This window comes from Leishmania major, chromosome 36 (assembly GCF_000002725.2).
Source record: "Leishmania major strain Friedlin complete genome, chromosome 36".
Lineage (NCBI taxonomy): Eukaryota > Euglenozoa > Kinetoplastea > Trypanosomatida > Trypanosomatidae > Leishmania > Leishmania major.
Genome location: NC_007287.2, coordinates 121036 through 146601, shown reverse-complemented (window position 1 = coordinate 146601; position 25566 = coordinate 121036). Strand labels below are relative to the sequence as shown.

The following is a 25566-nucleotide window of genomic DNA, read 5'->3' as shown; positions in this document are numbered from 1 at the left end:
TTCCGACATGTTTTGTGCGTGCATGCGTGCGTGTTTGTGCAGTAGTACTTTCGGGAGCCGGCTCCGAAAGAAACGGTCAATCTTTCCCACCAATTCGCCTCGTGCTAGTGTGCATGATGACGAACCAAGCGGAATAGAGGGGAAAGGTGAAAGCAGAAAGCAATGCGCTTGTGCCCCGCTGTACTCAACAAGGGAGGGGCAGATTAACGGGAGAACGGTTACAGGCAGTTGCGGGGCCCCCGCGCAGTCCGCACCGCCTTGTTTCTCTTTCCTTTGCTTGTCTCTCCACGAGTTCCTTGCCGGCGACTCCATCTTGGGGTTTGTGGAGGAGACGAACAGAAAGAAGACTCGCGCAACCACCACAAACATCACCACTGCCAGCACAACGGCAACGAAAGAACACACGGGCATCATGACCAAAGCCATGTCAAAAGGTCCCTCTCCTCCCTTTTTCCCTTTTTCCTTCCGTTTTTTTTTGCTCAAATGTTTGTCCACCCACATTCTGCGACGGCGGCGTTCGTTTTTCAGGTGCGGTGCTTGGACTCCGATGTAACTCTGTTCATCGTTGTCTCTCGTTTCCCTCCTTTGCAGCAGCATTCATATTCGGTTATACCCCCCCCCTCCTCCTCCCGCTAACCTAGAATGTCGAAAACAAAGGCAAACATGAGTTGAGAAGTACCCGTCTGCTGCTGTTGTCTCCGGTGTGTTGGCTCTCCTCTCGGTTTATTTTTCCTCTTGTTTTGCTCTCTTTTCTTGTCTCCTGTTGCTGTGTTGGTCGTTTTTCGTTCTGTTTGTACAAAAAAGAGTGCCGTTACTATGATTTCCTCTTTTGTTGTTTTCCCTTTAGATTTCTTCATGTACTGCGTGTGTGTGTGTTGCCACGCCGCAGTCTTTGTCGACGTCTCTCGCCTTTGCGTATCTGTGCGTGTGTGTGGACCACCACAGCAATGTACATCCCACTCTTGACTTCCCTTCGTTCCGTTTTGTATGTTTTCTTCCTCTTTTGCCACTCTTTTTTTTCGTTCTTTCAAACGCGCTTCATTTATCTATTGCTGCCTGACTCGCTGTGCTTGCTTCTAGGTTGCATATCACTCTCGCTCTTGCTTCTTCGGTGCGTGTGTGTATTTCAGCGAGGTTTCACTGCTGTCATATGGAGCCGGGTGGCAAACGCCGCATTTTAGCAAAGGGAAAGCAAAAGAGTCACAAAAAGATCCGCATGTTTGCACTGATGCCACGCACATCCATGATGGCGGCGGCCACATCACGAATTGTGCACCTATAGGAGACGTCTTTGCACCTTCTTCGCCAGCAAAGCACACCCGTCTCGGTGTATGGCGCGCCAAGCGACCGGCCACGGTGAGCTGGCGCGCTTCACCTGCACAGGGATGTAGGGGTTGTGAGAGACAGCTTGTTGAGACTCTTCGGCAACTCCCCCCCCCTCCCACTACCTCCTTCCTTTTGCACATTTCTTCTCTCTGACGACGTTGCACCCTACATCGCTGCGTTTTCATCTCCCACATCACCGGGCAGAAGATTATACCCATACACTAGCGCTTTCTGAGCTCCTTTTTCGGTGGCGTGCCTCATTTGAGCGACTACCATTGGAAAGCTGAGAGGCGCTTGTATCGCATCCCCTTCCTCTCCCCAGCCTTGTGCTTTGCTGTTTCATCTCCCTCCCACTCTTTTCGTTCTGTTGTACTCCCGGGCGTCTCCGTTTGTGTTCCTCTCTTTTCTTCCCCTTGTTGGCTTCTTTCGGGCTTCGCTTGGTTGTGGTGACCCCCTCCCCTCTCTCTCTCCTGTGCTATTATCATCTCCGTAATCTTTCGTGCTTTTCTCCCATTTATCCCTCTTTCCTCATCTGCGCATTGTTTGTCTTGCTGTGGAACGGTACTTCTGCTGCTGCTGAGCGTGTTTCTCTCCTTTTTCTTTGTGTGTGTGTGAGTGTGCCCACGCGCGTGTACTTTGCGAATCTCCATGACACAGGATGAAGCGCCCGCCGCAAGTTCTAGCGGCAAGGGCAACTGGGAGGCTCTGAAGGAGCAGGGCAATCAGGCGTTCAAGTCGAACGCATTCGAGGAGGCGATTCAGCACTATAGCGCCGCTATCGAGGCCCATCCAGATGAACCGGTGCTCTACTCGAACCGCAGTGCGGCATACTTGAAGAGGGGGCAATACCAGGAAGCCGCTCACGACGCGGAGAAGGCGGTGGCGATGGATAGAGCATTTGTGAAGGCGTACTCGCGTCTGCACAGCGCATTGTGTAATCTAGGCTTGTTTGACCGCGCTTCGGAGGCGCTGAGGGCGGGTCTGACGGCCGTGTCGACGTCGCCAAAGGCCACGCCACAGGACGTGAAGCACCTCAGGGAGTTGTTGAATAGTGCGGAGCAGGCCAGCAAAGTTGTGCCGCGCGGGCGGCAGCTGATAGAGACCGGCTGCTTTGCAGAGGCGAGTAGAGCACTCGCCGGCCCGTATCGCGACTTTCCTGGCTCCTCGACACTGGCGTTTCTCTACGCAGAGGCGCACGTGCCTTCGTCGCCGGATGAGGCATCCAGAGTCCTCTCCCCCTTCGCGTACACGCACGGCTCTGACCCTTACTACCTCTATCTGCGTGCACTGGTGCTATACTACCGCGGCCAGGAAGGCTTCTCCAGCGCGCAGAATATTTTGCGAGAGACGCTACAGATGGACCCCGACAACACCAAGGCGCGTATCTTGCTGAAGCGCATCCGGGCTGTAGAGTCACACAAAGACGCCGGCAACGCCGCCTTCAAGAACAAGAACGCCAAGGTGGCTGTCGACGAGTACACGCGAGCGGTCGAGTGCGACCAGACCAACGCCCGCATGAATGCTACGCTGCGCAGCAACCGGGCAGCGGCGAAGATGAACTTGAACGACTACAAGGGCGCTCTCCTCGACTGCGACTACGCCATCAGCAACGGCGCCACTTCTGCGAAAATCTACGCTCGCCGCAGCCGCATTCAAGAGCAGCTGGAGAACTTCGATGAGGCGGTGCGGGACATGCAGCAGGCCGCCGAAGAGGATAACCAGTTCGTAGCGGAGCTGCGCCAGCTGAAGGCGCGCGCCAAGCGTGCGAAGCGCAAGGACTACTACAAAATACTCGGTCTGCCTCAACACGAGTCTAACCAGGATGCCATCAAGCGGGCTTACAAGAAAGCGTGTCTGCAGTGGCACCCAGACAAGTGGGCGCACGCAAGCGAAGAGGAGAAGTCGCATGCGGAGACGCAGTTCAAGGAGGTCGGTGAGGCCTTTGGCGTCCTGTCGGACCCTAAAAAGAAGCGCATGTACGACTCAGGTCAGATGGACAATGACGTGGAGGGGGCCAACATGCCAAGCGGCTTTGGCGGCGGTGCGAGCCAGGAGGATATTGTCACTGTGATGAACATGATGTTTGGAGGCGGTGGCTTCCAGGCTGGCGGCTTCCCAGGTGCCTTTGGAGGCGCAGGCAATGGTCGCCGTCGCCCCCGCGGCGGTCCGGGCTTCTTTTGAGCGAACCGCGGGGAGGTGCCGAGGCCGATGGGTAGTGGTACCAATACGTTGTTGTTGACGCCGGTGTCGCGTCTTTCCCTCTCTCACAGTGTAAATGTCGCAGAGGATCTCTGCGGTGCCGGTGCTTGAAGTCGAAAACGTATCAGCCAGGATGCTTCTTGCGCGATCTGTCTTTTGCCCTGTTGCTGCTGATAGTTACAAAAGGGTGTGGTTCTTTCCTTTTTCGTGTTTGTGGTTTTACAAGTGGTGTACTTCTAGTGGACTCTGCATGGCTGGGGCGTGCCTATGCCTTCCGCTTTTCTTTTTTCTCTTTCTCACCCTCTCTTGTATCTTTAACGTTTATTAACTTGTGTGGGTTCATCACGTGCTGCCCTGTCCACCTGCCTAACGTGGAGCGTTGTGCACGTTTGATCGTGGACGTTGATGACCGATGTCGAGCAGGCGTGGGGGATGGGAGGGTTGATCCCTCCTGTGCGTGAAGGCCTTTGTTTCAAACTTTCATTCTCTCCGCTACTCTTCCGCTCTCTCGCGCTGTGCGAGTGAGGCCCTCGTTGTCTGCACGCGGCACACGCATCACCGATTTCTCTTTCCTGCTCTCTGTCCACTCCCCTTTCTTCGCTTTCCTTTCGACGTGGTCGTGGAGGACACGAGATGCAGAGGACAGGAGGGACACGCACACGTACACAGGCACACGCGAGCAGCGTATGTGCAGTAGGGCAGCCGGAAGCAATCAAACAGCAACCAAAAAGAAACGCGCTAAAGCAACCTTCCATCCCGTGAAGGGCACGCACGGGTGAGCTTCATTTGTTCTCTACTTGAACGGCGTCGAAGCGTGACGGCCTTTGTACTAATTTAGACACCGCACAGACGTATATATCTATATTTTTGAGTGGGAGAAGGGTCTGCTTGTTTTGTTGTTGGTCTCTTTTCCGTATGCGGGCGGACCTGCACAGTGCATGCAATGTCGTGAGTCTCAGACCGGCTTTTTCCCCGACTCGGGCGCATGTGCGAGATGTCGAATGCGCGTGCGAACCGCTACCAGAGTGCCGTTGGACGAGTGGGGATGTGTGCAGCCGCAACGCAACGAAAATGAACTAGCTGTGGGCTTCAATGAAAGCCTCGCCGCCTGCGTCACGCAACATAGATGCGCTGGCTACTCTCTCCATTTTTGTTTCTGCGCCCCCCTTCTCTTTTGTTCCCTCCACACAACTCTTCCCGTTGGCATCTCCGATGCTCGTGCTGCCTCTCTTACACGAATAGTGTCCTCCTGACGCACAAAGGCACGAAAAGATCAAGAAAAGTCCACAGGTCCAGCGCTTGAGGAGCACGCCAGGATGCCCCGCCCGCAGTTCATTACGTGCCAGCTATGCGGCAAGGGCTTCGGATCGGCCTCCATTAACATCCACATTCCGCAGTGCTATGAGAAAGCCATCAAGCGGTGGCAACTGAACCCTCAAGGGCCGCGACCAGTCATGCCACCGCTCCATGGCAAACCGGCTGCCAAGGCAAGCAACGGTGGACCCTCCGGCATTGCCTTCGCCGGCCAACCCTGCGGCGCTGGCATGTCAGCTGTCCGCTCCCTGCAGATGCAGAGCATGCCACCAGAAAGCGTCGAGCCGGAGAGCACGAATCTGCACCCGTGCTCGAAATGTGGCCGTACTTTCAACTTTGACCGCATCGCCTACCACGAGAGCGTCTGCAAAGGCGACCAAAAGCGTAGGGTCTTTGACAGTAGCAAGCAGCGGTGTGCAGGCAGCGAGGGGGACGACGCCTACGCCGGTGGTGCCTTCGGTGCCCCAAGTGGGGTTCGGAGAGGCCGAACGAAGAAACTAGGCACGGCGAACACCACAAGTCGATACACCCCCGCTCCGGCCACGCAGACGAATTGGCGTCAGCAGCATGAGGAGTTTATTGCGGCCATCCGCAGCGCCAAGCGGGCAGATGCGGAGGCACAGAACATGTGGGGCACTGGTCCTGCTGCGCCTTCTTTCAGCACATCGAGGGGACCTGCACGCGGCGGTCTCTTCGGCGCGACACCTTCCGGCTACGGGGATGGGGCTGGGATGTCAGCGCGGGTCTCGGCCTCCACTAGGCGAATTCCGCCGCTTATGGCGAAGCAGAATGAGACGCTCAAGCAGGGCATAGCAACTGGCGGCCGTGCGGCAAGGGCTAAGGAGGGCGGCGGCATCCCTGCGCCGAGAACAGGGCGTCCTTTAGGGCGTCCGACTCCGCCTTCGGGACGAGACAGTTTCGGCGGCCGCGGCGACCGATTCAGTAGCCGTGGCGGCGGTGGCGGCATGGGTGGTGGTGGCGGTGGTGGCCGCATTCTAAACGACAACACGACAAGCGTAGGCATGCTGCAGGCCATGGGGAGAGCTTAACCGCATCTGCTAGTCTGCGTGTGCTCTCGCCCCTTTCCGCCCCTCTCCTGCTTTCAGGTGCACACACTCCTCCGCCCTTGTCGTGGTCCCTCGCCCCATCTCATGTATGTCTCGTTGCCAGCACAGATGGAACCGAAAACCACGAAAAGCACGTTTTGTCAAGGAAGAGGCGCTACACTGCCTCTTCGACCTTTTAAGCATGCGCTGCCCGCCTTCTGTTTTCCATGCCGCACGCGCTCAGGTGCTTTACTTGCAGTTTCTCTCTCTTTGTGTTCCCTCGCGCGTATGAGCGATGTGGAGGGGAAGAGTTCGAGTGCTGACAGCTGGCAGTCTGCGGAACGCCACTGGCTAGCTGCCATGTAGGTCTTAGTGATGAAGACAGCTTACTAGGTATGCATATGTATCTGTTTTCAAGATAGGGGTGCTCTTGTGCCCACTGGAGGAAGGAGGGTGGAAAAGGGAAGCCCACCCCCCTCTGGGCACCTTTTTTTTTTCTTCAGCTCCTTCCCTTCCAACTACCCAAGACGTGCAGCTTTGTAGCGTTAGCTTCGCTTTTTATTTCACAGGTGCGTTAGCGTCCTGGTGTAGGTGTAAGGATGCATGTGTCTGTGTATGTGCTCGTACGTGGCTGCTTTTTTGCCCACCAAGGTGCGGCTTGCCATTATTGGCCTTCTTCTGTTTTGTCCCTCTCCATCAGCGAGTTTCTTTTGTTTTCGTTGCCGTGAAGAACGCGATGTGTATGGTCATCTTGTGCTTTTTTTCTTCCCCTCTCTCTCTTTGGTGTGTGTGTGTGTGTGTGTGTGTGCGCCTTTTCCGCGCACCTCCTATAACACATGCGCATGCGCTCACGGTGACCTACTACCCATGTAAAATAAAACAAAAAACAAACAAACAGAAAAAGGGACATGACCCCACCTTCACAGAAACACACACACACACACACACACACACGCAGTGAAAGAAACATGAGTTGGCATGGAAAAGGGGAAGGGAGGAGTAGGTTGCAGGCGGTGCGCAACAGTATTGACAGTGACACAAAGATGGAGGGAGAGGGCACGGTACCCTCTCTCTGCGTCACCCCCCTACTACAATTCATCCGTTTTTATCCGATAGATTCAGGGGCTACTGCTCTCTCTCTCTGTCGGGCTCTCAAGCGTTCTCCACACCGCTGTGAAAGTGGCCGCCTTGTCTTCCCATGTATGCCTCTGTTTCTTCTCTAGTGGTCCCCCTTTTTTTTCGCTTCGTCCTATACAGCACCACTATGTTTTTTCTATTTCTTTTTTTGGCTTCTTTTTCACCCCCTAACTCCTTGACGTTGGTTGGTGGTGTATGCTGCTGCACGCCTCTACTCCAGTGGTAGTGAAGCGATGCTTTGCTCAGTAAAACGAGGATACTCATACCAAACAGCATCGCCATCTTCCGCGAATGGTGGAGCCTCTCCAACATCGCTGCGTGTCCTAAGCCGTACTTGTATGGCATGTTTTCGCTCTGGTGTTTGCGCGCTCCTGCACACGTGGATGCCGAGTGAAGGGGGGGGGGGGGCGGAACTGCTTACTTCCTCAGCGCGTCCCGCGATGAATGCGCGAGTTTCAATGCAGCGTTGAGGAGGTTTCTCTTCGCTCTCCCTCTAGACACTTCTCGTCTTGAGACTCAACGCCATTTACCTCCGCTCTGCTGCTTCTCTCTTTACTATGCCGCACCCCATCACAACTCACGTGTATGCCACACTGGTGTGCAATGCACCGTGACACACTTTCTGATGCGTAAAACGCACTACCTCTTTCTCAATGGCACAAATAAAGAGAAACTTCAGTAGAACGCTAAGGAACTGTGAGCGCGACCCCCTCCTCCTACTTCATAATGCTTCGCAAGACCAATCTCTTCCTCTTCGCGGCATCGCGCGCTCTGATGAGCGGTGGCAGCTCGCATGGCCCCACGCCGTACCAGGACAAGTCCTATCCGGTGCAACCCCACAACCTGAACGAGCTCCAGCAGCCCCCGGACAGTTGGCGCAAGAGCCCCATTATGAGCAAGCTTATGGACCAGTCTTTGCCGGTGTACGACGATGTGGTGACCGGTGTTGGCCGCCTGTACTGGCAGGAGCCAGCGCGTGTGTGGCACCTGTTCGAGGCCGATGACACCCTCATGCTGGAGGAGCACGATCGCGAGGAGTGGAACGACCGGCCGTATGTGGCGGTGAACCACCTGTACGAACCTCCGATCGGTAGTGAGGAGCGCCCCATCCGTGTGGAGGGCACTGGCAACCCAGGTGATCAGCAGATTGTACTGTGCTTCGGTAACTGCGCACCGCACGTGCCGCAGTCTAACTACTATATGATGATGAAGGGCTACAGCAAGACGAAGTGCCCCATGTGCCAGCAGTGGTTCTACGTTCACAACCGCCCGTGGCTGGTGATGCACCCTGATTGGACCGATGAGCCGGCCGCGGATGAGGGTCCGGCCTACACGTTCGCCGAGATCGAGGCCGAGTTCGACCGCGATTTCCACGAGTTCGGCGTCTACCTCAATGCTGAGTAAACCACATAGCTTCGACCCTTCCCTTCCTGCCCCTTATATTGCATGTGCGTATGTGTGTCTGTGTTGGTGTATGCGCTTGTGCGTATGTGGCGCTCTTGGTGCCGATTTGCATCGGCAGGTGTGCTGTCTCTCTCTATCTCCTTGTTCACATCATTCTCGCCCTTTTTCTTTGCGCGCTCTCTTGGTGGACAGTAACGATGCATTCAAGAAACAACCCGCAGAAACCCGGTAGCGGCGACTCTACACACACAGTCTGGGGCGAAAACGGAGGACAGAACGAAAACCGTTTTGCTTCTTGTTGTGGTTGTTCTCTTGTTTGGCCCGACGTGGACGCAAGGATAAGTGCGACGGCACAGGGAGGCAGACGAGAGGAGCACGTAGCTGATTCCTTGTTCCTTGTTGAAGTAATAGCAGGCAGCCAAACACGTAGGGGGGGGGGGACAACGAATGGAGAAGCAAACACGGGGTCTCGGGAACGGAAGGAGTCAAGGGGGAGGGGTGATGGTGAAGGGGGGGGGAGGCGTAAAAAGCGCGAAGGGATGTTTGACGCGTAAAATGAAGCGCTGACGTTGTAAAGCTCTTCCGCCGTTTCTTTGGCTGCTTTCCCCATCGGCCCCCTTCTACACACACACACACACACACTCACATTCTAGCCTCCTTCTCTCTATGATGTCCCGCTCATACCGCACCGTTTTTTTGGCATCAAATCCGCATGTTTGTTTTCTATCCTGTAGTCCTTCCTTTTCTTTTACACTTTTTTATGGTGGAAGCACAGATTTGTGTATCTCGTTGTGCCTCCGTTAGCAATTATCTACGTCTCTCTGTCTGTCTCTGTGTGCTGGTGTGTGTGATTGTCGCTGTCGCGGTGTGTGCGCTCCTACGCCTCTTGCAAGGGGCTGGGATACCCCCACTGCCCACACCGTTCTCAGCAGCAGCCGCACTCACCTTCCTCCCTTCTCGTCCACGACCTCAAAAAAAAAAAAACAATAAAGAAAAAGGAAAGTTCGTACCACATTTCGACTTCTCTCTGTTTTCTTCGCTGTTTTCTTTTTTTTTTTCGTCCCTCTTTTAAAACCGTAGGTATGCAAAACACTCAATGACACACACCAAACCACGCTCGAAGCGCGCTTCTTGGCACAGTGATGTGTACAAGTTCCTCCGCTACAGAGCTCAACACACCTCCGTCGTAGCTAATGTCCTTGTGCAGGTTGCGTTGGCAACGGAGTTCTTTTTTCCTTCGTAGACAGCAGGCTTGTGCCATCTGCGGTGCCTCTCGCCAGCTCTGGGTGTCGAAGGCCCAACAGCATGCTTCCTCGCTTCTGGTGATCGAATTGAAGGACTGTCACACCCATCGCCTTCTGCTGATGGTTGAATCGAGTCTTTCTGTCTCCCTCTTCATTGCTGGTGCTTTTTTGTTTGTTTGCCTCTCTTCGTTTGCACGGCGCCCCCCCTCCTTGTGGCCACTCCTGTTGCCTGTGCTGGTCCCCTCACGGGTATACTGCGCATCTGCCTCTCTTACTACTCACACATACACACAAAACATGTGTCACACGTGCATCCATCCTGACGCGTAGAGGTTTGCTGGATTGCCGGGCGACCTAGTTTGTGAAATGGAATTTCGACGCCGTCGCGTCCCTCTCACACTCGCTTCAGCAATGAAGGTGGAGGAGTCAATGTTCTACCAAACGACGATATTGGCGCCGATGGTACGCGTGTGCAGCCCTGGCTTTCGTGCCCTGTGCGGCGCGCACGGTGCTGATGTCGTCTTCACTGAGGAGGTGGTGGCCGCCAAGCTTGCGACGTGCCAGCGCGAGGTGGTGCGCTACCCCACAGTAGACACGCCGATGGCCGAATACGTGTCCTACGACCCCTTCAAACACACCTACAAGCGTACTGTTGTGCTGAGCACGCCTGTGCTCCCCGACACCACCTACGGCGGACAAAAGGCAGATCGCATCTCTGCCCCTCGCACTGTGCTGCAGCTTGGCGTCGCAGACCCTGCGCGTGGCGCGGCTGCGGCGCTTGTGTGCAGCAATGACATAGACGGCATCGACATCAACATGGGATGCCCCAAAAAGTTCAGTGTGCACAACGGCTTCGGCGCCGCACTGATGAAGCGGCCGGAGGTCGGCGGGGCTATTGTGCGGGCCGTGCATGGCGCGGTGAACAGCGACTCGAATGTAGAAGCACGGGGTGGTAAGCGCGTCGCCGTGAGCCTCAAGACACGTCTTCAGGACACTGCCGAAGCCACTGTGGGGATGCTGCGAGCGATACTGGCGGCTTCACAGCACACGCCGGCGAACCCTGTCCTGCACGCCATCACCATTCACGCCCGCACGCCGGACCAGCGGCCTGAGCAGGCTCCGCTGTACGACCGCGCGGCAGAGGTGGTACGCGCCTGCAGGGCCGACGCCGCCTTCGAAGGCATCTGCTGGGTTCTGAACGGCTCCGTGTTGTCGCGTCAAGACGGGGAGGCGAAGTGCGCGCGGTACGGCTTCGACGCAGCCATGATTGCTCGCGCTGCCCTGGAGGACGCGCGTTGCTTTCACCGCAAAGGCAGCGAACTTCCGGCCTCCTCCGCTGCACACGACGGCGAGGCGCAGTCGACGGAGGACGCTGAGGAGTACGCCATGGCCATCATGAAAGAGCTCTTTTTCTACTCTGTGCGCTACCGCACCCTCTTCAACAACTTTAAGTACCACCTCACGCGCGCGTTTCCGGTGGTGAGGGCCCTAAAGCCGTTCATGGAGGAGGTGCAGCTGGAGCTGCGCAGCTACGCCGACTGCTACGAGTTCTTCCACTTGACTGTAGAGGAGAAAGCGCTGGCAGACTCGTGTGCGCACACGGTGGAGCTGCTCGCGGAGAAGCCGGCGTCCACGCGAAAGCGTGCAGCGGTGACCGCGGCTGCGAGTGAGGAGGATGGCGAGCAAGCGCACAAGCTTGCCCGTGTCGAGACGACGACGAAAGCGTCCATTTAAAGCGGCGTTATCGTCGCTCCTTCCCTCCCACTGCGTGCTCGTGTGTCAGAGTGCCTGTACAGTATCACATCATTCTTTACTGCATCACCCCCACACACGTGTGCGTGTGTGTATTGGTCTCCACATCACCCTAACAGAGCGACGCGAATACTGTAAGCCGACATGAAAGCAAGCCACACACTCACACACACGTCAACTGAGCTATGCACTGTGGCAGCCGCTTGGCACTTGAGGCGCCGTACGCGATGTTCGACATTTCGTGATGCGCAGCTCGTGAGAGAGCATGCCGTATCTATCTCTTTCTCTCCGTCATAAGCGTCTGCAGTAGCAGTGGTCAAGCATACCCTTCCCCCTCTCTTCTCCGTGATCTGTGTTTTCTCTCCGTGAGCATACACCGCTTCCACTACACACCGCCGCGTTATCGCTTCCCCACCCATTACTCTGAGCCTGCACTTTTCAGCCGTGGTGCACATGCAGCCTGCCCCGAAACGTAGGAATAGAGAGTGTTCACGCTTTGGCGAGTAGCTTTCAGCCGGACGTCAAGCCGTTGCTCAACGTTTTGGCCTTGGCTGCGATACACCTGCAGCACCCCGTCATCTATGCCGTTTCCCGTCTTCGCTTTGCCTGCTCCCTCCCTTTTCCCCCTTTTTTTTGGGTGTTCCTCTTGAGCCACGCTGCCGTGAGGGTTGTGGTGAGGCTGGGACACTTGGCTTCACATCAGCGGTTTCTCCGCACCCCTCCTCTTTAGCATTTTCACCCCTGCCGTGTGCATCTTGCGTGTTCCAGGCTCCACCTTCTTGCTGTTGCCCTTTGTTTGGACGTTGCGTGGTCGACAAAGTAGCCCCGCCGCTGCCGCCCTCGTCGTGCTCTTTCTTTCGTGCCCCATTGTGCACGGTGCTCGCCGGCCGTACAGCGAGCACTGTAAGCGTTCTTCATCTTCCGCTCCTCGTGCGACACGGCAATAAAATGTCTTCCGTATCCTCCTCGAAGGTGAACCGCGGGCGCCGCAACTGCCTGGAGCAGGCTTGGAACTACTTGAACACAGCTTTTAGCGCCACGGCGGGTCTCAAGGTGCTCCTGTGCGATGATGCGACTCGTGAAATCCTCTCCGTTGCCTATTCTCAGCATCAGCTGCTGCAGCATAATGTAGTGCTGGTCGATATGCTGGCGAACCAGGAGCGCTATCCCATGAAGCACTTCTCCTGTGTGATCGTGTGCCGCCCCTCAGCGGCATCGTTGGCAGCTGTGTATCAGGAGCTGGCGGAGGGCAACTTCGCCTCCTATGACATCTATTTTACCTACATGCTAGACTCCACGTTGGTGCACTCCTTGGCGAACGCAGATGTGCTTAATTTAGTGTCGCGCGTTGGGGAGCTGTACATCAACTCTATTCCCGTGACGGAGTGGGTGTGTCTGATGCAGCTGAAACCCTCGCTGCTGTCCAAAGGCCCAAGCCCGTTCATGAACCCCATCACGTACAGTCAGTGGGACCCCAAGTCGCTCGAGCGCATGTCGGAGGGCATCATTAGCATGCTGCTGTCTACGAATCGCCGGGCTGTCATTCGGTACCGCGAGGGCAGCAAGGTTTCCGAGAAGCTCGCGGTCGAGGTAGCAGCTCGCATGAGGAGTGTTCACGCCACATTCCCTGACCTCAAGGCCACCGAGAGTGTGCTGGTGATCTTGGACCGCAGGGACGACCCCGTCACCCCACTGTTGATGCCCTGGACCTACGAGGCAATGATTCATGAGCTGATCGGCTTCCAGCACGGTAACGAAGTCGTCATCGACGACCCAGACGCGAAGCCGGAGGATCGCGTGCACGTCGTCACGCCGCAGACGGACGGCTTTTTCGGACAGCATCGCTACGACGATTGGGGCCAGGTATGCGTGGCGGTGAGTGAGATGGTGAAGGCGTACAAGGAGATGAACAATTTTGACCGCAACACCGTTTCCTTGGATGAAATCAAAAGTTTCATGAACCGGTTCCCTGCAGCTCGCAAGCAATCGGTGCAGGTGACCCGACACTGCGCTATCACGAGCGAGCTGGTCGCCGAGATCAACGGCCGCAACCTCACGCGGCTCTCGGTACTCGAGCAGGACATCATCTCCAACAACAACGTGACGGAGCACAGCCGCCTCGTGCTGGAGGTGGTACAGGATCCCAAGACGGACGTCGACGATGCGCTGCGCATTGTGATGCTGTACCATCTGCACTACGAGAGGGTGGCCGGCAGCATTATCATGCAGCTAAAGCAGGAGCTCATGCAGCGTCAATGCCCGCGGGAGAAGGTCCAGCTGATCGACCGCCTTATCGAGTATGCTGGACAGGACCAGCGGTGCCACGAGATATTCCGATCTTCAACGGGGCACATGCTCAAGACGGTCGCGAAGGCTGTTGGTCAGTTTGGCAAGGACGTGCAGAATGTGCTCACGCAGCACGTACCGCTCGTCAAGAAGATCATCAACCGTGTCTACAACGGTACGCTATCGGTGGAGAAGTATCCGGTGCAGGGGGTGCCGGGGTGCCCTATTCCCGCTGGCCAGGCGCCGTTTGTGCACGCCAAGGACATTATCGTTGTGTACATTGGCGGTTACACTTTTTCGGAGGCGATGCTGCTGGCACAGATTAACGAAGGCAACGTGGACAATAACCAGGAGACGCTGATGAACTTCGGCAAGCAGGTATCGCGTAAGCTGGGCACCGACGGCGTCACGGGCCCATCGACGGAGCCGTACACCGCCAAGATCGAGGCGCACGTCTCCCTCATTACGACGTCGATGCTGAACAGCAAGGATTTCATACACTCACTGCCCTCCTAGAGGAAATCCAGGTTTCGTCTGTGAGCAGGCAGGGGCCAGTAGGTGTGAGGAGGGGCACGGCGGGCCCTCAGTTCAAGGGAGCCCATCGAGACGTGCACGTTTTCGTGCTGTGTAGACGGTGGAGGAGGTACGGCGTCTGCGACGATGGCTTCAATTCTCGTTGCTTTGACGAGATATGTAGTCATGGCTGATGACCCAAGTGGGTATGCGTGCGGTGTATCGCTGTGCATCCCGATCGTTCCAGGTGCACCATTATTTGTCGGCGCGCCTGAACAATGAAAAGACGGTGGCGCTGTTTGGTCTGCCGTTGTCGCTCTGCGTTCTGCAGCGTGCGCTCATTCCTCGTTTTCACCTTTGGCGCTGCCAACCCTCTCCGCACCTCCTCACTCGCATCGGGGGGGGGGGCGTAGGCGAGGCGTTGCGCTGAGATCTTTTCTGCGGCACTTGGTCTCTACGTATGCGAGCATGCCTCTCTGTTCTGCGCGTTCCCTTTCCCCGCGTTGCTGGTGTTTGTTCGAGCCTACTACCGTCCCTTGATGCGAGTTGCTCTCCGGTAGCGAAAGCAAAGTATGCTCTTCACAGAACATGACGGTGCATATGGTGGCACGGAAGGCCGTCATATCAGGTGCGCTGTGCTTCGCGTGCACCTCAAGGCGCCATTTGGAGGAACGCTTCTTTATACGCCAAACATTATCAGACAGGAGAGGCAACCGATGCGTGGCAACACCAGTGGGCACCGTGCGAAGCGTTACTGCAATCGCTTTTCTTCTGATGAGCCCCCTCTGTTCGCCACCGGCCCCTAGCCATGCCGTCCTTCTGACCACACCCTTCCCTTCTTCTGTCCTCCGCTGCTCTGGACTCCGCAACGCCTTCGCGTACGTGGCACTGTGCGTACGCATGCGTGCGTATCATTGGGGGCCGGAACACTTTGAAACCCGTGCCTGCACAAAATGCCCTGCATGTGTCTCACGCGCTACGGTACTGGCGCCAGCGAAGCGACAACTTTGCAGCGGGGTCGCGTTTCGCCTGTGCGCGTCTCTCTCAAAGACGTCATTCGCCACATCTCGCACACACGCACACACGCACATACATTACGCCTACATTCACGCACAGAAGCAGGCGGTAAGCACGAGAAGGGAGACAACATAGCGTCCCCACCCATTCCTCTCCATTTTATTGGAGTGCGCATCACGCAGGCTCATTCGCTTACTGCTCTCTTTTCTCTGCCTCTTGTGTCTGTTTTCGGGTCACTTCCGTGTACATGTACGGTAAACTCTTGTATCTCTAGAACCTTCCCTTGCGACATTCCCCCACCCCTACCTCCTCCCTTCTCCCCATTACACCCCTCTCTCTCTCTTTCTCTGCTTTCTGCTGTGCGTACATGTGTATGCCTATTACGGACTGACACAAGACGTACACACCCAAACACACTCACACAAGACGTACACACACAAGTACATATATACACACATATATACGCGAGCATCGGCAAACCCTTTTGCACATCGAAGCGTTTGCTAGTGTTTGCTCTCTCTCTCGTGTGTGTGTGTGTGTGTGTGTGTGTGTGTGCGTTGGTGCGCGAGCGCGACGGCTTCTCTGTATCTGGCTTCCTTTTCTCGATTTACTTCCTGTGCGCCCCCCGCAACGGAGTCCACCCGTCTTATCGTTTCCGGTTTCTCTGCTTTCCGGCATCTCTGCTGCCCCCCTCCCCTACCCCCCTCCCGAAGGAGTACACGTGGTTTGTTTTATGCCTTGTGCTTTCACTTTGGTCGCGTGACGACGACAACGAAAGTGCGGCCGCGCCCTCGAAAGCGCAAGCGCAATTAATGATTCCCGGAGGTGCGGGCAGCGGCTTAGAGCCTGCGCACCCCAGAGGTGGACTGGCACACCCGTACATGGACTCCGTGCCCACTAGCAGCGTACCCGGAATGTTCTCTTCGTATACTGGCAGGTCGACTTTTAGCGCAGGCATCGGGGAGGGCGGCATCGCCGGCGGCCGCGGAGGTGCGCGAGCTGCTTCGGCAGAAAGCTCTCCTTCAGAGGGCGAGGCTTTCACCAAGGAGGATCGGATGCTGCTTCGGCTGCTCTACCACCAGCAGCAAGCCATCCAGGTGCAGCTTAACACCATGACGGAGTGGATGCAGCAAGTGAACTATCGCATCGCATCCCTCGAACGGCTCTCCCGCCACACACGCCCCGTCACGGCTGTCGGGGCAACCTCTAGCCTCACCGCGAGCGCGGCACCGCTACCGTCCCGTAGCACCTCCGCGGCGGAGGGCTACGGCACCTTGGCAGGCCAAATCCAAGGCGCACCGCTCTACTCGTCTTCCCCGGCGCTTAGCGCGAGAGACGCACCTCGGCCGCAGACAGGCTCTGCGCCGGCGAGCGTCTACAGCGGGCAAGGCCTTCATCAGCGCGCTACCTCAAGTGCGCCGCCCTTGTCGAGCGTCCAGGAGAGTTCCCGTGCCTGCACCCCGCCATCTGAGCAGACGAGGCACCAGACCGGCGGGGCGGGCGGTGGCAGCGCCGTACCCAGCACGACTCGCTCTTTCGAGTCCGCCATGGCGCAGCCCTGGGACCCGCACAACACTTCTCTGCAATCTGCTAGTGGTGCGGGGGTTCACAGCCGCACCTCCTCGCACACGAGCGCGCTGGGCCGTCGCGCGAACCCTCTTTTGAGCTCGTCCACCACCATGAACAAGCTGCCCACGTCGACCTCGCGGCCGAACTGGGGTGACCCCAAGCAACTCTCACGGCTGGACGCATCTGTACCGAGCGGCACGGCGCAAACATCATTATCGAGCGGCCTAACCTCACTCGACACACAACAGCCGCCGCCATCCCAGCAGCAGCAGCAGAGTCGCCAGCCGCCCGTCGTCAGCCCACCTACCGCGGCAGCGGTCCCGTACGCATCGTCTCCTCTGTACACGTCAGCCGACGCCGTCGTTCCGCCGTACCGCCGGATGCCCCCAGAGCCGACGACACGTCGACCCCATAGTCGAGCTGCAGCCGCGGTCACAGCTTCCCCCTCCACGGTCAGTTGCGCACCTCCTGTCTTCAGTGGCACCGTGGACGCATCACTCGCCGCGTCTGGCCGGGAGGGGACGCTCCCGCCTGCGAAGAGCAGCAGTATGGCGACGAGCAGCAACCACGGCGACGCACGAGGGCGCGCCGCCACCGAGACTACGGCTGTGGAGGGGTCGCGGGAGGTCAGGGCGACTTACAGCGCCGCCGCGGTTAGCCCTGAAAATCCGCGCGCGGCCACCGATCCCGCAGGTGGGGCCGGTCGAGCTGCTCGCCCGCATGATGGGGGGACGCGCTTGCCCTCCGCGTCGAACGACGACTCGCTCAGCGATGGTTATGGCAGCTATGAGTCTCGTATGTACATGAAGAATTTGGGGCTGTTGTGAATCTTGGGCCGCGGGGAAAAGGGGCGTGATGCATCTCAGCGAGGCGCTGCTCCATCATTCTGCGCGGGCTTTTCCTGTATCCTTTTTGTCACCATTTCATGCCAATGGATGAAATCACCGGCGAGGTACTTTTCCGTTCTTGCGTGCTGCCGTTTTTCTTTGTTTTTTCCACCTTTCCTTCTCCCCTTTTTGCTTGCTTTGCGTGCATCCTTCATTGGGGTGATGGCCACCATGACGATGCCGTGTACCACTACAAGGATGGGTCTGTTTGGATTTCTCACGATGTGCGAGACCATTTGTGTTTGCGTCCTCCCTTTGGCGGAGGAGATGAAGCATGGGCTGCGTCGTCCATGGTGGATGCCGCTCCCCCCCCCTGCTCGTTCTCTCTTCGTTTCCCTTTTCTATACAATCTCCTCTCCTTTCCTCTGTGCATCATGACGGCAGGGCGCTGCGGCTCCGTGTCGTGTTCTTGGGCACGTCGATTCTGCAGTCGTGCAGAGGGGAGGCGCGAAGGGAGCGTCTCGCTGGGGAAGGCACAGAGGGAAGGGATGCGGGGTCTTTCAAACGGGAGTTCACCAGTGTTTGCGTCTTTTCCTTCCGCTCTTCTGCAATTTATTTTCTTCCCTTCTCGTTCCCTTCTTTAGATCAAATCGTGTAGGACTCTGAGCTGGGTAGCCGCTAGGGGACGCAGTCTAAGGTGGCGGAAGGCGGAGGGCTGATCACAATGACGATTTTATCTTCCTTTTTGTGGTTACAAGCAAGGTGAAGACCCGCTGGAGTGTGTTAAGAAGGATACGCCACGCTGCCCTACTTGGTGGCCCCTCTGGGTAGCCTCTGTGTTGCCATGCGCTAAGCTCATGCATGAAAGTCGACGCCCCTCGCAAGTGCTGGCTGGCGCATGGCTGACGGGCATCGCCCCTGCCCCCCTTTTCTTCTTCTGCCCTGTTCCCCCCCGTCTCTACCCCTTTTGATGTTTGGTTCAGTACTGTCGTGCTTCGTTTTCTTCGTTCGGTTTCATGCACACGCATATCATTACTAGAGGAGCTCCCCCCATTTATCTCCCGCAGCTGCGTGTTTTTGTTTCCTCCCCCTTCTCAGCATGCTTATCGGCATTGCCACCACTACTGCGAGGTACACGTGGGCCTCTTACCCTTTTCTTTGGCTGCCGTTTTATAGGCACATCTCCTCCGCGGCACTCGCAGCGTCACACGTGCCTGTTTGCATGTGCGCGTCCATGCGTGTAATGTACTAGATTCCTCCAGCAAGCATTCAGGAGCAACACCGAAAGAAACAAAATAGAAGACGAGAGCCAAGCATCCTTCGTTGTGACAGTCGACTTAGCCTACTCGTGAATCAGCAGCGGCGGTGAGGCGGTACACGTTGAGCTGCTATCATTTATAGCACCGTGCGCAAGTCATTTGTGTGAGGCAGGGGTGGTGTGTGTGTGTGTGTGGGAGGGACGTGCGTGTGCCGACTGGAGTGTAGGACACCGCGTGTGGGCTCGTCGATTCTGTAACGAGAGAGGGGGCATGTGTGGGGCAAGACCCTTCCTCTCTCGCTCATATGTGTACATCTCCATTCCCACGGTGGCCCTCTATCGCTCCATCTTTCCCTCTGTTGTCTATTGTTCTTCTCTTGCTCGTGTCCGGGACTCCCCTCCCCTCACGCACACACACACACACACACACACACGCACATAGTAAGGCGGTTCTTTTGGGATCCTTCTCGGTTGCTTTTCGTGACATGCGCTGCGCTTCACCTCCACACACCTGCCGCACAACCTCTCCGTTCCTTCAGTTCCTTTCGCACATGCTCCTGCGCCTCCTCCCACGCGACAGCGGTCATTGAGGGTTGCATCAGTGTGGATCCCCTATCCAAGCGGCCTCGTACGCATACACAACTATCGCTCTCCCTCACCTTCGCCAACACGCACGAGAGACAGAGACGGGTTAACACAGCACTCCCGCATCGTTCTCCCTCCCCAGCGTTACGTGTCTCCGTCCCCAGCACTGCACCGAAAGACGCAGACGACCTCCTCCCGGCAGGGCACAACTGTTCTTTGTTCCTCCCTTTCCTCTCCTTCGCGGGGCCTTTCGCCTCTCCCTGTGACAAACTCTGCGCGTTGACGCGCTTGGATCTTGTGCTAGATTCGAGACTGGGGCCAAGTCAACAGGGGATTGCGGCGGCGCCGCCCAGAGACCCCGCACCGTTTTGCCGAGATGCGACGTCGTCTCGCCTGCTGGCCCACTGCCGCGTTAGCGGTAGCCCGCGCCATCACGACGAACTCGTTTGTTTCTTCTATAGAACAGGTACAGCAGCAGCTGCAGACGGCACAGGACCGACGGGTGGAACTGCTACGGTACGGGCGGCAGCTCTACGAGGTGGAGATGCTGGATGACCTGAAGACCGCCTACACGCCTGCTGTGGCGAGCAAAATATGCTACGTTGCCTCACAGTTACGCATCGACGCGACCAAAGGTCAGCCCTACACTGCCGTGTTGGAGGCCACTATGACCGCTGAGGGTGAACAGGCCATGGAAGTCGCGTCACTCGCCCGTATTGTCCACAGCTGTCTTGTCCTGCGCAGCGGACACCTCCACGAGGTGCTCTTCACGTTCATTCCGTTTCTGCGCGAGAAGGCGGGGACAATGGACGCCGTGACGACGGCGGTGCTCATCAACGCCTACGGTCGATCAGGTGTGCACCACCCCGGGCTGTACAAGGCTCTGTGCGACAACGGCGCCACGGTGCTCAAGGATCCTCGTGTGCCGCTGGCGCACATCGCAAACGTGGCGTATGCCGTGTCTCGTGTCAAGTTCCTGCACCCCGCTCTCATGCTAACTCTGCGGGACCACGCTCTCCGCAAGGTGGCGGAGGCGTCACCGATCATCAGCCTGACAGTCCTAGACGCGTTTACAGAGCTGCGTCAGATTGACGACGACCTTTTCAACGCCTACGAGCAGCGCCTGCTGGGGCAGCTGAATGAACTCCAGGCCCCTCTCATGGCTTCTCTGGTCTCGTGCGTAGTGCGTGCGGGGCGTGGCAAGGCGGAGGTCATGGAGAGCCTTGGCGCCAGGACAGTTGCTATCGCCGACACCTTCGATGCCGCATCGATCGCGAAGGTCACCAACGCCTACTACGAGGCGGATGTCGCCTCCGAGGACGTGCTTGGTGCCTTGGCAGAGCGGGCCTGCAAGGTGGCCGCCGACTTTCGCGCGGACGAGATTGCGACCGTGTTGAACGCGCTGAGCGCCTTTGACCTGTTTGATGCAGAGCTCTTTCCACTGCTCGCGTCCCGCCTCGTGGCACTGCACAGACAGGGCGGGTATGTGGACGTGGCGGACGCTGCCGTCATTCTCAGCAGCTTCGCTGCCGTGCAGGAGCGCAATGATGAGCTCATCTACGTCTGCACGCAGCTATTCGCGGCGTACCCGGGAGTGGCAATGGATCCTGCAGTGCGGGTGAACGCTCTGTGGGCGTGTGCGTCGCTGAACGTGCACAACGAGGCCCAAACCAAGATGCTGGAGGAGGTGCGCGCGACACCGTCGCTCGTGATGTGGGAATCTAAGACAGACACGCTTCCGAAGGCCAAGGCGACACTGGAGGAGCGCACTCGGTTTTTGGCGAAGGTGTACGGTATTACCATTTCTTCCTCAGGCGCTCGTTAGCAAGGGAGTGCGTGAGTGAGGTGGGGTGTTAAGGGGCGAAGTTGTGCTCTGCGGAGCACCCTCTGTTGTTGTGGGGTGGCTGGTCGCGACAGCACGCTTTTCGACGCTCTCTTGATTCCGCGCCCCTCGTGTTGCGGCCACGGCCAGGGCCGCTGCTGCCTCTCGGTCTCGACCTCCTCACCGCTTCAGGTTGCTTCGCGCACATGCACCACCTCTCCGGAGTAGCAAGGTGTTTCTCGCGCTGCCGGGAGAGTAGTCCGGCGCGCACAGAAATTCTTGCGATCACAGTTGCACTCCCTTCCTGTTGTTCTGTCCCTTTCTCTCGATTAAGGTGCGAGTCAGGGACACAGTAAGACGTGTTTGCGCGTGTGTGTGCTTACGTGGGTGTACGTGTGTGCACGGAGGTGAGCATGGTTACTAAAGTGCGTCCTATGTGATACATAGGAGCGGCAAGAAAAGCATGGAGTCCCGAACCATGGAGTCGAGCCGCAAGACAGCATGCACGTCCTGCCACCCGTCCTCACGCATACGTGCACATGCTCGCCAGAGCAGTGTAACATATCTTCATCGCCCACCTCGCCATCCAGTGGCGCTTAGCCCATCACCTGCGCTGCCACCCTTGCCGTCTTCTCTTTACATTTTTTTTTTTCGAACAATGATGACGAGGTGTTCGCCTCGACGCCTTCCTCCCGAAGCCGCTGCTGACCCCGGGCGATGCTCGCATCCACTCACCCGCAGAGACACACACACAAAAGCGCTCGCGGGAATCCAGCGGATGCTGCGCCGAAGTGTGCTTGGGCGAATAGAGAAGTGAAAGAGCGCGTGGCACGTGGGGGAAGCGTCAGGCAGCGGGTCAGCTCTGCCAGAGGTGGTGGGAATGGGGTGGTTGACAGGAGAAGCTGTAGAAGACACCACAGCCTACTCTTCCATGTCCCTCTTTGTCCTTCATTTGCATGAATTCTTCACACACACACACACACACACAGACACAAAAGCGCATTGAGTGAACTGTGTCTCTTTTCGGCGCTGCGCATGCAGGTGTGTGGGCATGTACCCGGACTCCCCTCCAACCTCCTCGTTTGCACCTTCGGGAGTCCTGTGTAGGTATCGGAGAGAGAGGCATCAAAGAGGGATGGCGGTAGAGGGCTTGCAGCTCCCTCTTCTCCGCACATGCACATATGCGTGTGTGTGTGTGCGTGTTTCGCGCGTGCGTGTGGGCATCAGCGTGAAACGCTTCTCTTTTCGTCTTTCTTCTGGTTGTCCTGCTTCTCTTCGGATGTGCGCAAACGTGCGTGGCTTTCTCCGGATTTGCCTCTGTCTCCCTCGCCACTCCGGCGCTTGTGGATGCCGTTGTGGATGTTGCACTTTGCAGGGCACTCCTTGTCGACACCCTGCTCGCGTACCACGCGCACCGCAGCGTGAGCAAATGAGGCGAACGCCCAAAGCGCGCGCGCACGCGGGAAAAGCGCATTTTTTTTTTTGTGGTGTGGGGGGGGTGTAAATCCCCTTTTGGCTTTGCGGGGAAGGGGCGCTGGCAGCATCACGACATAATGCAATGGTGTATGCACACACAGACACACACACAAGTCAATTCGAATTTTTCCCTCCGTTTCTGGGCGCTCGCTGAGTGGCGTGCGCCATCGTTACCATCGACTCCTCTTGCTCCCCTAACGTGGTGTGGCGCGCTTAGGTCGATGAGTCAGCGGCGGCACGGTCGCAGGCTAAGATGCGTGCGTTGTCTGTTCGCCCTTTTCGTTCACAAGAGAGCACAGAAAAGCATCCCCGAAGACGTGGCCAGCAATGGTGGTGATGCTGCCTGCTCTGTATGCGCGTGAGTGTGTTGCCTGCTCTGGCGCGTTCAGAAGCTGCTCAAGGAGTGGCCATCGTGTGCCTTGTCTCTCTTGCGCAGCACCTGCACGGGAGTTTTTGCTTTGTCGGGTATCTACTACCGTCTCTGTCTCTCCTCCTTCCTTTACATGCACTCTGTTCCGCTTTCGACACCCCTCACCCCGTACATGTCGAACTTGTTTTCGAGTTACAGTTTTTTCCTCGGCGTTGGCTTGCTCTCTGTTCGCTTGTGTGGGGTGCCGCCTGCCCTCCTCCCCATCAAGGTACACGCTGTGGAGGATACTCATGTATCGCCAGAGCATTGCAGGGCTGGCGCTCGCGGCTGCGCTGGCAGAGATCCAGCCTGCCCTGACACCGCGCCAGGAAGAGGAGATATGGCGCGTTTTCGACGCGGCAATGCAGGCCGCGGTTGCGGATGCGCCTCTAATGTCACACATCTCCGTGCAAACCCCACCACCTAGCTCCGTGGGCGGAGGTGGCTACGCTGCGGTGACCTCGACTGCCTCAGAGTTGTACGTTCCTGCCGATGCCGAGGACGGCAGCGGAATCGATGCCGAAGAGCGGGCATTCGGAAAGCCCGCTGCAGCGTCGCAGGACGGTGAGACACCGTTTGAGGACAGCCACATCGCCTTTCCCGTGTACCGCTTGGTGGATGACGAGTGGACACTGCTGCTGAAAGACCCGACGGTAGTGGTACGGAACGAGCTTGGCGTGTCCGAGAAGATCCAACTGGACTACCTTCGAGTGCGCCTCAAGGACATTGGTGCCCAATCGGGTGCCACGCAGCCGAAGCAAGTACGTGCAGTGCGGGAGCGCCGCGCGTGAGCCCTTCGCTGCTGTGCGTCGTCTTGGAGTGCCAGAACGTATAGTGAATACCTGACTTGGTGGTAGGGGTCGCGGGGGGAGACTTTATGTGCTACGCTGTTACGCATTCCTTGTGATTGGGGAGGGAGGAAGGTGCGTCATAGCAAATAATCGAAGGCGCACGCATCTTCCTCTCGGCCCGTCGCCGCTGCTGCTGCTGCTGTCGGCGCTGGTGCGTGTTTCGTCGTTTTGCAGTCGATGGTGCCGGGAGCTACGACGTTACGCCACACCTTACGGCACCACTACCTGTGACGCATGCAGGACACGCATACATACATAGATATATACATATATACATGTATGTATATATATTGTGTCTGTCGCACAATCTTTGTGCGCTGTACTGTGACCGTCCACCACCAAAGGGCAAGGAATGCGCACAAGAAACGTAGTCGACACAGCTGAAGGCGGAAGCGGACGCGCGCGTCTTGTGCGTGCGCTTGTCTATGTCTGCTGGGGGCGAGAGGGTGCCGAGAAGAAGAGAAATCTCTGCAGGGCGGAGCACTTGTGAAGGGAACGGAAGGAAGCTGCTCCTTGGAAAACGTCAGCTCGGTTTTTCCCTTAGCGTGGCGTCCATGCTATAGCGCGTCGCCTGCTCCTAATGTGGGTCTGTCGCTCTTCTCTCGCCGACAAAACCAAACACGCACATTCGCGGGCTAAGATCGCTGCGCGCGCCGTTCGTGCTGGAACTCCCGAGCCCCTGTTCTGTCACGCTTCTCTTGGCTGCGAGTATGGCCCAGTCCTGCCAGACGTCTGCACCCTTCTTTCCCCTTGCCTTTTCTAATGTGATGCATTTCTCGCAACCCGACAGAGGCAGGCATTGAAGCGGTGTAGTTTTGTGGCACCTCCCTTCTCACCCCCTTTCCTGTCATCTGCTGTGCACACACCCGCTCACTTAACAGTATTGTCCACCCCACACGCACACCAGTTTCGGCTGTTTTACAACGTCAGCGTCGCAAGCACCGCCAGCGCAAGTGACACACGAGCAGCTGCCTCACTCCGCCTCTCGCCGGCCCTCTCCTCTCTTCCCAGCTGCCAGCGCTACTTGACCATCACTCATCATACACGTCATCGGCTTGCTGCGCGCACGCTCTCTACACACACATACGTGCATACATATTTGCTTTTCTCGTAGTTGGAGGGGGGAACACAGCGAGAGCAAGAATAAGAAAACAAAGCCTCCCCACGGTAAGAGTGCCATTAAAAGGAAGCGACCACACAAGGGGAGCGCACCTAGGCCCCCCCCCCCGCAGAGGGAGCGGAGGACAAGAGGAGGAGAAGGAGGAGGGGGGGCTATAGGAACTCGATAACGCACGCCACTTCTCTCTTGCACGTTTGCTCTCCTCTTTCCCCTCTCTGTACCGCTTCGCACGCACACCACAAACACGCAGACACACGCACCTTTTTTTTTCGCACGTTGAGACACAACGAGTGGCACGGCACTTGCACCCTTGCTGTGTTTCTCGTGTGCGAGGAACGCTGTGGGCGCCTTCATTGCATGTGTGAGACTTCCCTAAACCTCCTTCCTTATCCCCGCCCCGCCCTTCCCCGC

At 57.3% G+C, this 25566-nt stretch overlaps 8 protein-coding genes across 8 annotated transcripts; all 8 read left to right on the top strand.

Moving 5' to 3' along the window:
* Nucleotides 1–1974: 1974 nt before the first annotated feature.
* Nucleotides 1975–3507, top strand: LMJF_36_0500 (putative DNAJ domain protein; the record flags this gene model as incomplete). The annotated part of the gene is made up of 1 exon (XM_001686568.1): nucleotides 1975–3507. The coding sequence occupies one exon, from the start codon at nucleotides 1975–1977 to the stop codon at nucleotides 3505–3507; it is 1533 nt and encodes a 510-aa protein (XP_001686620.1).
* A 1334-nt stretch (nucleotides 3508–4841) lies between these two features.
* On the top strand, nucleotides 4842–5888 carry LMJF_36_0490 (conserved hypothetical protein; the record flags this gene model as incomplete). The annotated part of the gene is made up of 1 exon (XM_001686567.1): nucleotides 4842–5888. The coding sequence occupies one exon, from the start codon at nucleotides 4842–4844 to the stop codon at nucleotides 5886–5888; it is 1047 nt and encodes a 348-aa protein (XP_001686619.1).
* Nucleotides 5889–7748: 1860 nt separating this feature from the next.
* Nucleotides 7749–8426, top strand: LMJF_36_0480 (conserved hypothetical protein; the record flags this gene model as incomplete). The annotated part of the gene is made up of 1 exon (XM_001686566.1): nucleotides 7749–8426. One exon carries the CDS (start codon nucleotides 7749–7751, stop codon nucleotides 8424–8426), a length of 678 nt encoding a protein of 225 aa, XP_001686618.1.
* A 1610-nt stretch (nucleotides 8427–10036) lies between these two features.
* On the top strand, nucleotides 10037–11404 carry LMJF_36_0470 (dihydrouridine synthase domain protein-like protein; the record flags this gene model as incomplete). Its single annotated transcript, XM_001686565.1, has 1 exon — nucleotides 10037–11404. The coding sequence occupies one exon, from the start codon at nucleotides 10037–10039 to the stop codon at nucleotides 11402–11404; it is 1368 nt and encodes a 455-aa protein (XP_001686617.1).
* A 966-nt stretch (nucleotides 11405–12370) lies between these two features.
* On the top strand, nucleotides 12371–14224 carry LMJF_36_0460 (putative vacuolar protein sorting-associated protein 45; the record flags this gene model as incomplete). The annotated part of the gene is made up of 1 exon (XM_001686564.1): nucleotides 12371–14224. The coding sequence occupies one exon, from the start codon at nucleotides 12371–12373 to the stop codon at nucleotides 14222–14224; it is 1854 nt and encodes a 617-aa protein (XP_001686616.1).
* A 950-nt stretch (nucleotides 14225–15174) lies between these two features.
* Nucleotides 15175–17634, top strand: LMJF_36_0450 (conserved hypothetical protein; the record flags this gene model as incomplete). Its single annotated transcript, XM_001686563.1, has 1 exon — nucleotides 15175–17634. One exon carries the CDS (start codon nucleotides 15175–15177, stop codon nucleotides 17632–17634), a length of 2460 nt encoding a protein of 819 aa, XP_001686615.1.
* Nucleotides 17635–19853: 2219 nt separating this feature from the next.
* Nucleotides 19854–21302, top strand: LMJF_36_0440 (conserved hypothetical protein; the record flags this gene model as incomplete). The annotated part of the gene is made up of 1 exon (XM_001686562.1): nucleotides 19854–21302. One exon carries the CDS (start codon nucleotides 19854–19856, stop codon nucleotides 21300–21302), a length of 1449 nt encoding a protein of 482 aa, XP_001686614.1.
* A 1800-nt stretch (nucleotides 21303–23102) lies between these two features.
* LMJF_36_0430 (conserved hypothetical protein) lies at nucleotides 23103–23975 on the top strand (the record flags this gene model as incomplete). Its single annotated transcript, XM_001686561.1, has 1 exon — nucleotides 23103–23975. The coding sequence occupies one exon, from the start codon at nucleotides 23103–23105 to the stop codon at nucleotides 23973–23975; it is 873 nt and encodes a 290-aa protein (XP_001686613.1).
* Nucleotides 23976–25566: the final 1591 nt, after the last annotated feature.